The sequence below is a fragment of the Triplophysa dalaica genome, chromosome 19 (genome assembly GCF_015846415.1).
Source record: "Triplophysa dalaica isolate WHDGS20190420 chromosome 19, ASM1584641v1, whole genome shotgun sequence".
Taxonomy (NCBI): domain Eukaryota; kingdom Metazoa; phylum Chordata; class Actinopteri; order Cypriniformes; family Nemacheilidae; genus Triplophysa; species Triplophysa dalaica.
In genome coordinates, this window is record NC_079560.1 from 19388535 (window position 1) to 19406611 (window position 18077).

An 18077-nucleotide genomic window follows, 5' to 3' on the forward strand; every position below is an offset into this window, starting at 1 on the left:
ACAAAGAACGCCATAGAAATTAATCCTCATTGAAGGAATCTCAACAAACGCAAGGTACGCCTCAAGATTCTATAGCTGAACTGGTACTGAACAATACACGGGTTAAATAAATAATTGATGGTTCGCTTGGCATTGGTCAATTGCATACATGTCGCTAGAAACTTGGGAATTCATCATCATTTATCCTCACTCTCTTTCTTTCTGCAACGGTGTGAATTTGTGTTTGTGTTAGTTATGTGTTAGATTTGTCAATAAAGTCTAGTTTGAATTATAAGAGAAGTGTCTTGTTATTTTTACCGTTTATTGTCTTCAACTGCCGATTCTGTTACCGTGCTTAAATGATGTTTCCTCTATATGTTGGATTTTAAATCTGATGGAGAGTTGACACTTACGGACATGTAAATACTATTTCTCAAAGTTTTTTGACATTCAATAATTAAGACTTTATCAACTAATTCACATTGAACAGGCTTCGACCTGGACCTGTATTGACTTTTGCCTTGTTACCAACTTCATAAAAAAACTATTAAAAGAAAGCTCTGATGAAATCGCAATTTTTCTTGTTTTACATTGGTTGTACCACCTAACATATAAGGTGAACCAGCCTACCCATTACATGAAAGTAGCTTTTGTAGCATTTAAGAGAAATCTACATTCAGCCAGAAAGATCACTTTGGGTCCTCTGAATAATGCAGGATCATGTTGATATGTTTTTGTTAAATTTACATTGCAAGCATTTGTGAAATTTCTTTATAGGGTAGGTTTTAAATATAAAATAATACCACAGTATCTCATTTTTAAGTTGTAATATGTTCTAATACATTGAATAACTGTTACTAATGGGGCTTGTTCATAGAGATTTATGAACCTGTTTATTTATGAAAAAACATTGTCAGGACAAACATTTGACGTTTACTGTAAGGGGCCTAGAAAACAAGAAAGTGCACTTTTTCCAACTTCACACACACACCAACTAAAATAAGTTTGAGTTATTCAGAGGCAACATTATCAAAAGGAGATAGTGATGTGCTTTTAGAAGACTACAAATAATGCATTTAGGCACACATTATAACACGTTACAGCATATCTGACACAAAATGGATACTGAAACAAAAGCAAGATATAGTACATGGTTTCTCTCTTCAGAAAATATTCTGTGTTGTCTTAATTGCTGACCAGCAGAGGACATCATAACAAAAGTTAAGGCAAAGCAAATGTTGTTATTCAAAATAAACAACATTTAAAATGAGTTTTTTCCATTGACCATGTTTTAGCATTTTTAAGAACACCCAAGAGGAAATGTAGTAGAGTGTTAAGAATTAGCAACATCCGTTATGTAGTAGACACATACAACAAAACACCAAATATAACTGGCTGACATCAGGTTAGATCAAAAAGCCATTGCCAGCGCTCCAAAAAATAAATAACCAAAATAATACAGTTTTCAGGGTGCGTGGAAACAATAATAATATAAGTAGCAAAAATTGTCCGTACAGGTAAAGGGACACTCCATCATAGAAAGAAAATTCTGTCATGGATTACTCACTCTGAAGTCTACGATAACCCTTTCATCTATCATCTATAGTTTTATGAGATCTTCACTTGTGTTAAGATGAATGGAGGAGTTATTGTACAACTTCAGGGTGAGTAATTCATGACAGAATTTTCATCTTACAGCGGAGTATCCTTTTGATACAAGACACCAAAAAATGTATATCACAAATTCTCTAGATTCTAGAGAGCATTTGGTTGGAAACAAATTGTTGAGATGCTGAAGTGCAGAATAATGTCATAAAAAAGTTGATCCATTTTGGGGGAGATGAGAGACTCATTGTTTTAAGTGCTTATATCTTATACACGCTAATATTTTTATATATCCTTAACGCTGACATATAGTCATGGCCAAAATCGTTGGCACCCCTGAAATTTTTCCCAAAGAAAAGTTTTGCTTTAACACATGTTTTGCTATACCCATTAGGAGTATTGTAACAAAACAAACAAAAGGAGGGGAAGAAAGCAAAGTTGACATAATGTCACACAAAACTCCAAAAATGGGCTGGAGAAAATTATTGGCACCCTTAACTTAAAGGTACAGTGTGTAGCATTTTAAAGGATTTATTTACCAAAATGTAATATATATAACAAAACTATGTTGTGAGTGGTGAAGAAATACCTCACAAAATGAACCGAAATCTTTATTTTACCTTACAATGAGCCATTTATGTATATACACCGCGGACACACCCTTACATGTAATATATCAAATTGCACAGCCATGTTTCTACAGTAGTCACTGACACAATGTTAAACAAGTAACAATAATATTCACTGTAACGATTACAGTACATGGTGAATTGAGTAAATTTTATTTATTTTTCTTTGTAAATAAGCCTCGTCACTTGACTTGCAAAGGTTACTCTCTGCTGTCTCAGACAACGACATCTCTGTCCTGTGTCCGTAACTTCAGTCTGTTGTTCACCTGTGAGATGAAGATTACAATGATCAACACCACCGATCATGGCCGCTATCATTTACGGAACCCTTTTGTCCTGTGACGCCAACCGTAGCTTCTCTAATGGGAGGGAGAGGGGGGTGGCGGAGCTGTAGGTTGCAATTTCCTACATCGCCAATAGTGGCCTCTGAAACTTACACACAGAACCTTTAATATTTGGTTGGACACCCTTTGGAACAAATTACTGAAATCAATCGCTTCCTATAACCATTAATAAACTTCTTACACATCTCATCCGGAATTTTGGACCACTTTTCCTTTGCAAACTGCTCCAGGTCTCTCATATTGGGAGGGCGCCTTTTCCCAAAAGCAATTTTAAGATCTCTCCACAGGTGTTCAATGGAATTTAGATCTGGACTCATTGCTGGTCACTTCAGAACTCTCCTGCGCTTTGTTGCCATCCATTCCTGGGTGGTTTTCGAAGTATGTTTGGGGTCATTGTCCTGCTGGAATACCCACGATCTCAGATGCAGACCCAGCTTTCTGACTCTGGGCCCTACATTGCGACCCAAAATCCTTTGGTAATCTTCAGATTTCATGATGCCTTGCACGCAGTCAAGGCACCCAGTGTCAGAGGCACTGACAGTGATGCACCCTGAGCCTGCAGGACGGCTTGAATTTCTTTGGAACTTGTTTGGGGATGCTTATCCACCATCCGGACTATTCTGCGTTGCAACCTTAAATCAATTTTTCTCTTCCGTCCACGTCCAGGGATATTAGCTACAGTGCCATGGGTTGCAAACTTCTTGATAATGATGCACACTGTGGACAAAGGAACATAAAGATCTCTGGAGATGGACTTGTAACCTTGAGATTGTTGATATTTTTCCACACTTGTGGTTCTCAAGTCCTCAGACAGTTCTCTTCTCTTTCTGTTGTCCATGCTTAATGTGGCACACACAGACACACAATGCAAAGACTAAGCCAACTTCTCTCCTTTTTAACTGCTTTCAGGTGTGATTTTTTATATTGCCCACACCCGTTACTTGCCACAGGTGAGTTTAAAGGAGTATCACATGCTTGAAACAATCTTATTTATCCACAATTTTGAAAGGGTGCCAATAATTTTGTCCAGCCCATTTTTGGAGTTTTGTGTGACATTATGTCAAATTGGCTTTTTTCCTTCCTTTTTTTGTTTTGTTCCAATACACACAGAGGGAATAAACATGTGTATAGCAAAACATGTGTCAATGCAATACTTTTCTGTGAGAAATACTTGATATTCTGGAAAAATTTCAGGGGTGCCAACAATTTTGGCCATGACTGTATTTATACTAAATGGCAAAAACACTTGAAACTGTTAAATTAGTTTCAATAAGTAATATTAAAAGATTTACTATATTTCAAAAGACTCTTTCCTATTGTAATATCACATTTCACAAAGCAAATGTTTCTACAAATAATTGCTATGTGGGATACTTTTAAGTGTTACCCATGTATTCCTGCATGCATAGATGTTTTTGCACAAGGTGTGAAATAGCACTCTGTCTAATCATTTTATTGCTCAGAAATTAACTAATTAATCGATTAGTTCACCCAAAAATGGAACCCTTGGACAGAGAAAATGGTGTGAAAACAAGTTAAGGGTTTAGTTAATTCTTTACCAATCTATCATTCAATGATCTATGAAAAGTCCTTTAACCCTACTGATTCATGTTCCTCTTCACATTTATTGTTGGTCGGATTATTAGAAGAATCCCTTATTTTACAGCACCTGGAAAAAAAACAGGATTTATTGGATGATTTAAAAAAAAGTAAGAAAAACAAAATTGAATATTCTAAGTTTGCACCCTGTAAAATGTCATCTGTACACATTGCTGATTTATAATCTATTCATACAGACACAATCCGTGATGTCACGCAACAGCAGACAGAAGAGGTCGCTGTTGGAATCTTGTCTTACCCAGATATTTTCTGCATGTGACTTATGGCCTCTGGCAGAGGCATTCCTAGACTCTCTGGAAGAAGAAGACTTAGTAACCCTGAGAAAACACTCAGACTGCCAATGAGGATATAAGGCAGAGATTTATAGTATCCTCCTGCAATGAAAAAGACAATAAATATTTTTTAGTAAATAATAACATTGCCAAGCTCTGTAGTTTGGCAAACATGACCACCATCTCATAAAAGCATCGTGATGGAAGCTGGGATATCAAAACATCTGATTTATTTACAACTCATGTGCTAATTCTATTCTTCTTAATATCCTTGATCAAGTGATGAATCTAACTGAATCAGATGTTGAGCCTTGACCTGTTATGACTATAGGCCAGATTTAGAAAAAAGAAAACTCACTACACCTGCAAACGCAATAAGGTCAGTTACAAAAACAACTGTGTCCACACCTTTTCAGCTCTGTTTTTGAACTGTTTGCCTAGAGTAAATTGAGTAAAAAAAAATGTTTTGCCTCCCAGTAATGATTTTTGTAAAGAATGTTTTAAAAATAACTTAAATATTAAACTAATTTAACCAAGGCCTGGCTTGGTTAATAATTAATAATTGGTTAATAATAATTCCAGACTGGGAAACCCCTCCTATGACTCTAAACTATGGAAATTATTCATTTATTGTTAAGACCCAATATGCCCAAACTCGTTTTTTATTTTAAAAAGACAGTTTGGATATGTTATGTGGTGTAAATGTAATTTTCTGAAACAAACTTCCATCAATGTGACTTTGATACGTCACCATACACTACCTCCTGTGTTAGAAACATGGGTGTTTCGCATGACAATAACGTGAATTTTGATTAGCAGATAAGTTCTGTTGACATGTCTTGTTTTTACCCTCTCAGGCTTCTTTCCAAAGTAAAGTCATTCTTGTCTTTTAAGATGTCTTGTTTCTTGCCTACAGTTAGTCCAGAATGCAGCAGCTCGGCTTCTCATCGGAAAGCGCAAATATGAGTCTCTTATGCCTGTTTTAATTTCACTTCATTGGCTTTCTGTGAAGTACAGAATTGATTAAAAAAACTCTTGTTTGTTTTTTCGTCACTTCACAACTTGGCTCCAGTGTTCTTTGCTGAACTTTTGCAGCCTTTTACACTGTCGAGATAACTTAGATCCTCTAACTCTAACCTGCTGCATCTTAAATCTTAAAACCCGTGGCGACCATGCTTTTTCTGCTGCCAGCACAAGACTCTGGAATAACCTCCACCCATATAAGAACTGCCCCAACCCTGCCTGTATTTAAATCTTACTTGAAGATCTACTTATTTTCTTTGACTACTTATTTTTTTTCTTGACAAGCTGTCTTTGTGCCTATTTATTACATGTCTTTTTATTGTCTTATAGCATATTGTAAAGCACTTTGGTCAACTTCCGTTGTTTTTAAATATATGCATATGTTTTGTATATAAATTAAGGTGTATTGTTTTCAAGTAACTGTTTTCATAATTATTTTCTGTAGTCCAAAAACTAATGAGTTTCTACTCACACCTCCATTAGCCGATTGCAGAACAGTGAGGACGTAAGTGTACACAGAAAAAAGTTCACTGACCTAAGTAGACGAAGTATGGTGCAGATATGCTGCCCACTCTGGATGCCATTGAGCAGGCTCCTAACGCAGTGTTCCTCAAGACAGTGGGGTAAAGCTCGGCGGTTGCAGGGTAAACTATTGCAAAGGCTGCTGACAGGCCAAACTTTCCCAACAAGACCAGCAAAATGGCAACAGAATTCATATCTATAAGTTAAAAGAAGACAAAATCATCACAAAAACACATCATTAGACACCCTGACCATGGCGAGAAGAATACATTGCTCAAACATCATTTGAAAAAACATTACAGGCTGTGAAGAGTTGCTGAGACTCCCCAGCATGATTTCTAACTAAAATCTTTTCAGTGCTAATCCTATTACCTTTCTGAAACGAAAATATACTGTATAACTACCGGAAAATATAATGCAATATACTATATTAAATGAAACAATTCCATGTATTGGAAGCAAGTGATTTAAATGGGATTGCATGTAAAAAGCTACTGCTGTAATTTTTCAATCTGACATTTACTATGATCTCTTTTAATATGATTTGATTTGATAACACAATGTCAGATCTCACTTTGTGGTATGAGGTGTATAAAGAGAAGAACAAGTCCTCCAAATGAAAGAGAGGTAAACAAGCATAGAGGCCTCGACCAGCAGCGAAACATCAGCCAGGCCAAGATGAGAGCAGGAAATTCCACAACTGCCGACAAGAAGCAATTCAGATAGATGTTCCCATGTAGATTGGAAGTGTTCAGAGACAAGGCACAGTATCCAATGGAAACAGATGACCTGAGAAAAAAGTCAGCCTGTGATTTACTGTGTATAGTTCCACCATCATCAACTGTAAATAAATATATGTTATTTGTTTTTGATAGAGTACATGGAAGTTATCTCACCAGACCAGGAACAGCAGGAGAGTAATGCAGCGGATGTTGGTGGACTTTACCAGGTCACAGAGGCTGTAGGTCTGCAACCTTCCAGTTTTTTCCGCTGACTGCAGTGCACGTGTTACAACAAACAGCTTTTAGTACACAGCAATGGAAACTGTTAAAATCCAAAACACCTAACAGCAGGGTAAGCAAAAGACCACCTGATGTCAGCAGCTAAGAAAATATTAGCCATATTCATATGGAGAGTCAAAAGACCACGCCATAGGTCCAAACTTCATGTAAATGACTTAAATGTATCCATGTCACCTGGAAGCAAAATTTCTAAAGCACTGCTTCTCAAATAAAAGTCAGTGTAAGTACAATAAATTACAACTTCCTCACAGCCACCTCCCACGGTACCGTCAACTCCACCAGGATGATCTTCTTTCCCTTTGGAGACCACATGATGATGTTGGGCCTTAGAGTTGTAGACAGTACCGTCACAGGGCAGTGGAGTTCCTCCAGAGGTCAACCTCCATTTCCCATACCGGGGCTAACTGCAGGAGATTCTGCCTGGTTTGGCTGTGGACGGAAGGTCTTTTGCCCGCTTTCAAAAAGGCGATGGTGCTCTGCAATGGTCTTACTTTGGCTGGTTGTTTCTTCCTCCTTTCCTGCTCCAGAATGTCTGAGAGCACTGCTAGCATTTTGCCTGCATGTGAGTTGGTGTTAACAAGGTAAGATCATCCATGAAAGCCCTGATTGCTTGTGCTGGTCGGATTGCTTGTGCTGCGGTCTTCGGCCCTCTTGACTTTGTACTCGCTGCAGAGATGATCAGGTTCGTTCCTATGATGAACAAGATGGGAGAGATTGTGCATCCTGTCACTATCCCCTTCTCCACTGGTTGCCACTTGGCAGACTGGAATCATAGCTTGATGTCTCTCAGGTAAGTGGTGATCATTCCCTGGATGTTATGTGGGATGTGGTAGTTGTCCAAAGCAACTTGGATCAAGTTATGGGGAATAGACCCATATGCATTTGCAAAGTCCAGCCTAACAGTTGTTTCTTCTCCTTCGCTTCTTGGATAAGTTGGCTGAGAACCCCTGTATGCTACAAGCACCCGGAGAACCCTTCAACACCGCCCTTCTGAATAGAGGTGTTAATATATCCATTCTGGATCATGTAAGCGCTCATTCTCTTCGCAAGCACAGCAAAGAAATAAGCTCCCTCCACACTAAGTAGGCAGTGGCTGATCTGTGTGGATGCCCGTTCTTTGGGCACAAAGCACCCTTCCACCCTTCTCCAGCTTGTTGGAATGGCTCCTTTGGACCAAATTACCCGTATAAGCTTCCACAGCTTTCGGAGGAGCTTAGGGCATTTTTTGTATACTTTGTATGGTATACCGCTGGGACCTGGAGCAGAAGATGATCTTGCATGCTTGACTATTTCTTGAACCTCTCTCAAAAATGACACTCTGTGCTGAGGGATGTGGTAGGTGGGTCGATGTTAGTAAGCCCATGATTTCCTTTCAGGGCATCGTCTCTTGTAGGGTCACAGAATGACTCCTCAATAGACTGCTCCACCTCCTAGTCCCAGACCTCGCCTCCCCCAGAAGTGATTTAGTAAAGCGGTAGGGGTCCTTTAAAAACTGGGCTTGTGCAGCTTCCTGCTTCTGCCTCTGTTTGAACCTCTCTGCTCTTCTTTTTCTGATGAGCATGAAATATTGTCATATGAAATAAACAGATGAAGAGCACAATCTTGATAAACTGCATGCACGATTGCAATAATAGAACTGCATGTTAAGGGAGAAACAGCTACACTAAATGCTAACAAATCGTTAATTTATGTTACATTATGTGTAACATAAATGCTTGATGAGTTAGTTTACGTTTAACTGTAATAAACAGAGTCAAATTAACTTGGTAGAGTAGTGGTTCTCAACCAGGGGACTCAGAGGTACTGCATGTGGGCCACAATGGTTCCCCAAAAACCCAACCTTCGGAACTCACGAAAGCATGGAGGGCAATGTTCCGCCTGAAGCTGCGTGCGTGAGGGCCACACAGAGGTCCCGCGCAATGCGATTTTCGGCAGTGCATTAAAGCTAATATCTACAGATGTAAAACACTTTTTTTTCACAGGCAAATGACACCATGCTACACAATTATACAGATTCTCTAATCTATCCTCAATGTACAGTGGGGAAGGGGCTCCAACCATGAAAATTACATTCTCTTTTTCTGTTTTATCACGATATAGAAAGTCTAAGGCCATCTCAACCCGTACGGCTAACCGATCTAATCTGCAACCTATATTACCAAAACCAAATTAGCATTTTTAAACATTCACTCACTAAAAAAAATCTGATCAAGGAATTAATAACTACATACAACCTGGATTTTACGCTTTCAAATGAAACATGGCTAGAAGACAGCTGTAGTGCAACAGTCCTTAATGGAACAGCCCCTCCTAACTTTACTTTCATGAGTGTCTGCAGAGAAGTTAGGAAAGGTGCAAGTGGACCTGCTCCTTTCAAAGATGTCTATCATTGCAAGTATCATTTGGTCAGTACTTGTTTTTGTAATTTCTAGGTATTGTGCTGAAAGGTGCCCGAGCATTTAATTTATCATTCTTTACAGGCCTCCAAAACATTATCCAGCCTTTGTTGAAGAGTTCACAGAGCGTCTATAAATAGTTTACTCAGAGTTTGACTGTTTTGCTATTGCAGGGTATTTGAATTTTCACATAGATAATGCAGAAATCAATACTACAAAAGAAATGATAGCTGTTTTAAACACTTTTGACCTGACTCAGCATGTGCATGGACCCACACAAAATCATGGACATACTCGATTTACAAACATTTCATCCATTGATATCAAGGATGTAGCATGTTCTGTTCACCTCTGTATTTTCTTTGTAATACAGTATTGATCTCTCCTACCACTAAATCGAGATCTGTCTCTGTCAGGAAGAGATGCATCAATAAGAACACTAGTGTGCTATTTAGGAAGGCTATATATTTAACACCAAGCATTTCTGCAGAATATGTTGATCTTCTCCTTGATTCCTTTAACTCAAAAGTTATGAATGTTATTGATGATATTGCTCCTCTGAAAGTCAGACAGAAGACTGGCAGACGAAAAGCACCTTGGAGAAAATCAACAATAGTACAGAGTATGAAAAGACAATGCAGAAAAGCTGAACAGATGTGACGGAAGACATTACTTGAAATTCAACACAGCATCTATAAAGAGCCTTCTGTCAGGACCCGAGTTTGAGATTAGATTTTTCCCCCCATTTTCTCTTTCAATCTCTTTTTGACAGGGTTTCTGTTTACTCTCTCTTTGCTCTGCATTAGCACAGCTGAGTGTCTTTGGCAATTTAGCCAGCTGCTCGTTACTCTCACCTGTTGTTCATCCTCTGCTAATTTCTCTCCCTTCTCCCTCTGCAGTGCGCTTCATTTGGAGCCAGAGTGTTGATTCACCAACACTTGGTCTCTTGCTGGTCAGTCTTGCTCTTGTTTTTCCACTGTGTTCTCTGCCCAGCTTCCCAGAGGTTTCCTGTTTGCGGATCAGGCCTGCCATAACTTGAGGATTCCACTGGTCTCCTGAGTTTGCCCTTTGGATCTGCTTGCCCCACATTTGACTGACTTGTGTACTTTGCTCACTCTTCTTCTGTTGCTGTGGATTTTTGTTTGATTATTCCCTGGTCACAGCATAGGATGTTGCAGCAATTAGACTATTATTTTGACTATTTTCAAATAAACTATTCCTAGAATTATTCAGCTCTTTGGTTCTTTGTTCAGATCTCGTGACACCTTCATGCTTTCAATGCAGAACTTTGCACAGCTAGACTAACCTTCTTCTCAATATCAAATCTTCCTTTTTATAGGCAAGATTATTTAAAAATAAAGTTTTTAATCAGCTGGACAATATCTGGACAAGTTTCAATCTTGATCTGGCTGCATCACAGAGACAGCTCTCATAAAGATAAATTATATTTGCCTGAATTCTGAATCTGGCAAAATATCAGTGCTGGTACTGCTAGATCTCAGTGCTGCATTTGACACATTCAATCAAAACATACATCTAGAGAGACTAGAAAACTGGGTCTTTCTGGGACAATCCTCAAATGGATCAGGTCTAGGGCTGTCTCCGTTATACTCGAGTCCGGCTCCACACCGCATGTCTCCAAGAGCGCATCCGGCAATATGGACAAGCCTTGATGCACTGTCTCAACTCACACCTGGCTCTGCATTTCAAACAAATGTAAATTCTATCTAACTGCTTTTCTAATTTTACTTGGATGAAATGAAACATTCAGCAATTTTTTTACATGTTTCTAAAATCCCAAATAGGCCCATGCCTACTTAAAAATTAATAAATCAAACTGTGTAACCTATTTACCATTTTATAAATTCACTGATACAATAGAACATTTGATTGATTTAAGGGTTATAATGGGCTTGTATTTGTTTGAATGAAAACTTTAATAGTGTTCATTGATATTTAGATTCTATTTGTGTAACCGGCAGTTGGCAACCTATAGAACAACAGTAATTCCTATATCAATAATACCCAAAACAGCAAAAAAAAATTTTAATGGAAACAATTAGAATTTCTCTAATTGTGAGAATCTGGATTTCGCCCTGTCCTCCACAAATACTGCATCTGTGTTTATTGCAATATTCATCATATGTATTCATTCCTTTATTATATTATTCACTTCTATTCATAATATTTGCTCCTTACTTTCTTGTTGTTTAACCTCGTTGAAAGTTGTATCGGATCTTATGCTGTATTATGTTGATATAAGCATCTGTTGTTCTCCATCTCAAGGTTCCTAATGATGCCTATGGACAATTGTTTTGTTATTGTAATATTAAATATGTAATCATATCTGATTGTTCAGGAGGAAAGACTAAACAGAAAGTCTGGTGATTTTCCACTGTTTTGGTGGTTTTATATGACGCCTCCTGATGCAAGCTTATAAGTATTAGTCCTTAACAATAAACTTTGGACTCTGATTGAACAAGCACTTGTGTCTGTGTCAAACTTTGTCTCCAGGCCTGAAACTCTGTGTGTTCAGTCGACTAGACTCTTCAACCGTAGAATATTGTTTAGACAAGGGGACATAAGAAGTTTACATTCTTACACTAATGGTTTTGATTGTTTTTTTTCAGCAGGGTAACTATACCCATACTGTGCGGCACATTATTGACAATATAGAGTTGAAGCTTGATTTTGAAACATTAAATCGCAAATCAAATCGCAATGTCTGTCAAAAAAATTGCTATTAGATATTTTTCCCAAATCACACAGCCCTAATGGTTACACTCAGATGGGAAAGGTTATTATGTGAGTATAGGAGTGCATAAGTCTATGTGGATGTCAATGACATGCGGAGTCCCACAAGGCTCAATTCTTGCGCCACTCTTGTTCATCCTGTATATGCTCCCACAAAGTCAAATAATGTAAAAGAACTAAATTGCATATCACAGCTATGCAGATGACATCCAGATTTACCTAGCCTTATCGCTTAATGACTACATTGATGCAATTAGTTTTCTCCTTTTGGCACATCCAACTGTTGAAGTATTGCATTTGGAGACAAAGATGAAGTTCTCAAGGTGTAGGCATACCTTGATTCTAGGGGTCAAACAACAAAAAATCAAGTCAAGAATCTTGGTGTGATTCTGGAGTCAGGCCTTAGAATCAGTAGTCATGTTAAAGCAGTAACTAAATCAGCAAACTACCGTTTCAAAAACATTGCAAGAATTAGATGTTTTATTTCCAGTCAAGACTTGCAGAAACTTGTTCTTTCTTCGAAAAGCAGGTTGGAATGGTCTTCTCACCGGCCTTCCCAAGAAGACCATCAGACAGCTGCAGCTTACAGAACACTGTTGCCAGGATTCTGACTAGAACCAGAAAATCATATTACACCAGTCCTTTCCAGTTTCTTTTAGGATTGATTTAAAGTACTTTTACTTGTTTATAAATCACTAAATGTTCTAGGACCTAAATACATTGCAGATATGCTCACTGAATATAAACTTAACAGATCACTAGGATCAAGTCAGTTACAGTAGATATACAAAGGGTTCACTCTAAACACAGGGATCAGCTTCCAGAAGAGATCTGGTGTGATAAAACACAGCCACAGAGTTGAAACTTATCCGTTTAGCATTGCATTTACTGAAAGAGCACTGTGCTATGTCCGAACTGACTGCACTGTATTTCTTGTATAACATTTCTTTCTTAACTGTTTTAGTTTACTCTAAATCCATTTTTAAATCATTTTTAACGTTTTAAAATTCCTTGTTTTTATTGTGATTATTGTAAATATTTCTATATACACTTTGAATTACCATTGTGTAAGAAATTTGCAACAGTATATAAATAAACTTGCCTTGGCTTGCCTATGTTTACTTTGAAGCAGTTGTGTTGTCATGATGAAAGCGTGCTAAGGACTGGGGTCTGGTTCATAAAGTACAAATTGAGTGCAGGTCAGCGGGAAGAGAAGACAATCATGCTCGGGCCTGGTTCGGGGCAACCGTATAAGCCTAGTAGGAGCACACTCAGTTTTGAGCTAGTTTTGCAAAGTGAAACAAAAACAAACGTCAGTGCTAAATTCAAATATGGCAGCTGAGGCCTGTTCCATAAAAGGCTGCTTAGAAAAGCGGCGGTTAAAGCCATCACCTGACTTGAATGAACCAAACTCATCAGTCACGCTCAATTTACCATAATGGTAAATTGAAGATCATGTGACCTGACTAATTTGAGTCAGGTTCACCTAGTTCAAATAATTGCGTGAGCATGCTAATATTCAGCAGCCCTGCAAGTCAAGCTTTGATCAAATCGGTACGCAAAGAAAAAGAGAGCATTAACTGGTGCTCTTCTTCTTCTTATGTGTTTAACAGTGGTTATCCAGTTTATTGGTGCATTACCACCACCTTCTGCAAAACATGTGAAGAATTTAAACCTCAAAGGTACGAAACTGTTGTACAAACGCTGCAAATAACGAAACCAGAGGGAAAGATTGCCAAGAAATTACTAAATGAAACAATATAAGCAGTAAGTATCAAGTGTTCAAATATATTCATATAGCCTATTTTAATATTAAAAAATTAAAAAATACTATATAAAAATCTTACAATTTATTCAAACAGTAATCATGAAAAAGGATTATTAAAATATCTTGTAAAAAAATTTTTAAACCTACATTACTTGATTTTATTTTGTATAAATTGTATTACAATACAGTGCTGTGTAAATGTCTTAAAGAGTTTAAAGCAGAGATGAACAGAGTTTAAATCTTGATTTCAGAATTAATCAGAATAATGTGTCTGTACTGTATGTTCACAGGTTAGTCTAGTTACAGAAATCACTGTTTGCACATTAGCTTTGAAGGCCCGCTTGTGTGTTGAGGTGCTCACATTGTGTATATGCAAATCTGATTGTCTATAGGACACTGTAGACTTGGACCACATGTGACAGAGGGAAAATTGAGTCATTACAACAAAATGCCAATAGTACCCCATCAAATAATTTTTGCTGTTCCTATAGAATAATGCAAAGAAGATGAAGACTGTGTACAAGGAATATAGCTGAAAAGTTAATAAAGTTGAAAGTTAAACCTGAAAAGATCCAAGAAAAACAGTTTGTTTACAATATATTCTGTATTTCAGATCCAAATAAAGCTGTATTTTCTTTGCTACGTATGTCATCATATTTCTGGCACAACAAAATCTCATCATCCAATTTGGCAATATTACAATCACTCCTTCCAAAACAGCCAGGAACCTCTGAGTCATATTTGATGAACAGCTGTCCTTCAATGATCACATTGCAAAGATAACGTGGTCATGCCGATATGCCTTATGCAACATTTGAAAGGTCAGACCCTATCTCACTGAGCATCCAGCACAACTCCTTGTCCAGGCCCTGGTAATCTCAAGGTTGGATTACTGCAATGATCTCCTTGCTGGTGTTCCTGCAAAGGCTATCAAATCACTCAAGCTGGTTCAGAATGCAGCAGCACGCCTCATCTTCCAAGAGGCCAAAGGGGTGATTTGACAACCCTTTTAATTTCTCTCCACTTGCTACAGGTTGAAGCCTGTATCAGATTCAAATCACTAATGCTTGCCTACATGACTATCACTGGATCGGCACCGACATACTTTCACACTCTACTACAGTCATAGATCCCATCAAGAACCCTGCGTTCAACAAACCAGCGGCGTCTTGTATTTCCTTCTCATAAGGGCAGTAAATCGGTTTCCCGCTCATTCTCCTTCACAACTCCTTCCTGTTGGAACATTCTTCCAAACACCGGTCCGGTCAACCACATATCTCACAACATTAAAAAGACTACTTAAAACCCATCTCTTCTGTGAATACTTGACAGACAAATGAGAGGAAAAAAAACCTCTCTCTTTCTCTCAACAGGTAGTGCTCTAGCTTTTGTTGAAACCAGTAACTTTGTTTTAGCACCTATCGCATTATTTGCTCCTGTATGAAATATCGCTTATTTCTTCCTGAACTCTCTGTAAGTCGCTTTGGATAAAAGCGTCTGCTAAATGTAAATATTTACTCTACAGCTAGAAATCTTAACTTTTAAAGTCCAGTTTGTCATTTGGAAAGCACACGTTGTGTTCCCATAAGGATTTCACCTGAAGTTGGGGGAAAATGACGTCAGGGGCCTTAACGCCATTCATTTTTGCAGCCTTTCTCAAAATCTCCTCAGCTTCTTCAACCCTTCCCTGAGACAGCAGCCATCGTGGAGACTCTGGAATAAACCTGTAAATAAAGAAGAATAGAGATCGCCTGATAAATCTATAACCTAATTCCATCCAGCTATTATGCTTCATCTTAAATGTCAAATTCTAATGCCGTTGACAGTAGCCCCACACTTTTGAGAAGGGAAAAACAGCTTGCACGATTTACTAATTAAAATTTCTCAAAACAAGCATCACATTTATTGTAATTCAGTTGGAAAATGAAATCTATGATAATTTTACTGTATCAGCCATCATAAATTAGACTCAGGACTAGCAGGATTTAGACACTTTTATCTACAAACTTAACTGCTATTGAGTTTTAATACTCAACTTGCGTTCAATAGACTTCTGCATTGTAATAATCAAATAAAGAATAACTAAAATGTTTATTTATTGGCCAGGGAAAAATCTATTACGAATAGCCTTGGTAAGTCTATGAAGGGTATTATTCCTCTTTGACAGGGAACGTTACATCAGCGCTCAGGAGGGTAGCCAGAACATTTTTTTAGAGATGGCCAGGTAAGACCCAGTGATTTTAAAAGGGTGACTAAAAAAATCCTTACAGACAGAAATTCTTTCGTTTCTACCTTTTACACCAATTCTTCATTAAACATAGTTTGCTGGTCAAAAACACACAAAAATAACGTAAAGTACACAATTTATTTGCAATGCAGGATTCTGACTAAAGGTCTTTTCCTGCTTACTCTTTAACGTGTTTGTTTTTTGTTTGGCTAATAAAAAATTTGCCATACAAACAGATAACTGTTGGAACATTACAAAAAGATAAGATGTTACAAATTACAAGAACATTAGCAAGGGGTTATATGAAACAAAGTGTGTAAACCCTCCTGATGACAAAAATTACATCATGTAGACGGCTAGACTATACTTTGGTCTTTACTCAAAGCTTTACAACATATAAATCATCCTATGTAATTATGGTCAACTATTAACTGAAAATACTGTGAAATAACAATAAAAACAGTTTAAAGTAGAATTGTGCAAGTTTAAAGGTGAGACATTCCATATACAAGGCTGGTCTAGAGGCGACAGATCTGTCAGTCTGCTAGCATTTTGCTCATCCTTAAGTTTAGATCTTTTAAAGTATATGTTCTTCTCCATTCCCTTACTTCCTATTGTAGTATGAATCAATTTTATTCCATTAATGGTAATTAATTGGTAATACCTAGGATTTCAAAATTAAGTGCAGGTGGTAGATCCTTTTCCCATCTATGCCTAAACTTTGGAATAGTCTTCCCTGCACTGTTCGGGAGGGAGGGAGACATACTCTGTCAGTTTAAATCTAGACTAAAGACGCATCTTTTTAATCTTTCATACACTACACTTCCGTAATGTAAATCCTCTGAGGGTTTAGTCTACATTAGTTTAATCAACCGGAACAAGGAACACTTCATACAACTGATGTACTTGTGCCATTAAAGAGTGTAGAACAGTACTCTACTATCAGCTGACTTGTCTCATTTTTCCGAGGTTACAACAGCGAGCAGGATGCAGTTGATAGAGCAGGATAAAGAAAGACATGGCGACTTGAAACGTTTTCAATACAAAATCTTAAATGCTATTAGATTTTTTATGATAATCTTAAATCTATAATTTACCTTATTAGTAAGTTTATTTATTTTTTATAGCCTTGTTGTGCAAGCACTGTCGAGCTTGTGCAGGGGCAGTAGCTTTCAGAAACTAGAATCCCCTAGGAATTTATAGTCTGTTTAATATTCGACCTGTGTTTCTCTCTCCTTTATCTTAAATGTGTGCTTTCACTGTGCGTGCATGCGTGTCTGTCTGTGTGTGTGCGCGTAGTTGTCTGTATGTGTGTGTGTTTGTGTATGCGTGCGTGCTTGTCTGTGTGTGTGTGTGTGTGTGCGCGGCTGTGTGTGTGTGTGTATGTCTATGTGTATTAGTACGTGTGCGTATTGTGTATGTGGAGCATTTTTATGTGGGTATGTCTGTCTTCTGTGTTTTCACCTTTTTCTTGTGTTTACAGGTATATAACTTTAATTGTTTTGCTTATAGTCAAAATGTCTCATGTACAGCTGCTTTGTTACAATGAAAATTTTAAAAAGCGCTATATAAATAAGGTTGAGTTGAGTTAATGATCTGGCAAGTTTAAAATATGATACTGGTCTGACATTGAGCCAGAAGTGGTGGTCCTATATCAGGGATTGTGACCTTAAACCCTGTCTACACTAGACGTAAGCTGCGCCACATCCAATCTGGACAAAAAGTTAAACAATTATAGGTTCGAAAGGGCTCTATTGTCTTTTGTCATGTCGCGCATGTCGTGTTCGATGTTGACACAGTGTCATTATCTGGCATTCTGCTCACAATTTGGTCCCCCTTCTTTAAAAATGCCTCCTGCGCCCCGATATTGTATTCTTTAATACAATGGACATTCAAAAAAACAACCAGTTGTGCAA

The 18077-nt window shown here is 37.8% G+C and overlaps 1 protein-coding gene across 1 annotated transcript in view; it reads right to left on the minus strand.

Moving 5' to 3' along the window:
• Window positions 1–853: 853 nt before the first annotated feature.
• The window catches only part of LOC130407922 (solute carrier family 22 member 4-like), a 30658-nt gene continuing 13434 nt past the window's right edge, over window positions 854–18077 (minus strand). The window contains exons 5-10 of the mRNA XM_056731258.1: window positions 15532–15658; window positions 6891–6988; window positions 6569–6783; window positions 6008–6190; window positions 4416–4551; window positions 854–4226 (exon numbers count right to left, since the gene is read on the minus strand). Coding sequence (XP_056587236.1) covers window positions 4136–4226; window positions 4416–4551; window positions 6008–6190; window positions 6569–6783; window positions 6891–6988; window positions 15532–15658 — 850 coding nt within the window. The 3' untranslated portion in view covers window positions 854–4135. The remainder of the gene's footprint in view (window positions 4227–4415; window positions 4552–6007; window positions 6191–6568; window positions 6784–6890; window positions 6989–15531; window positions 15659–18077) is intronic.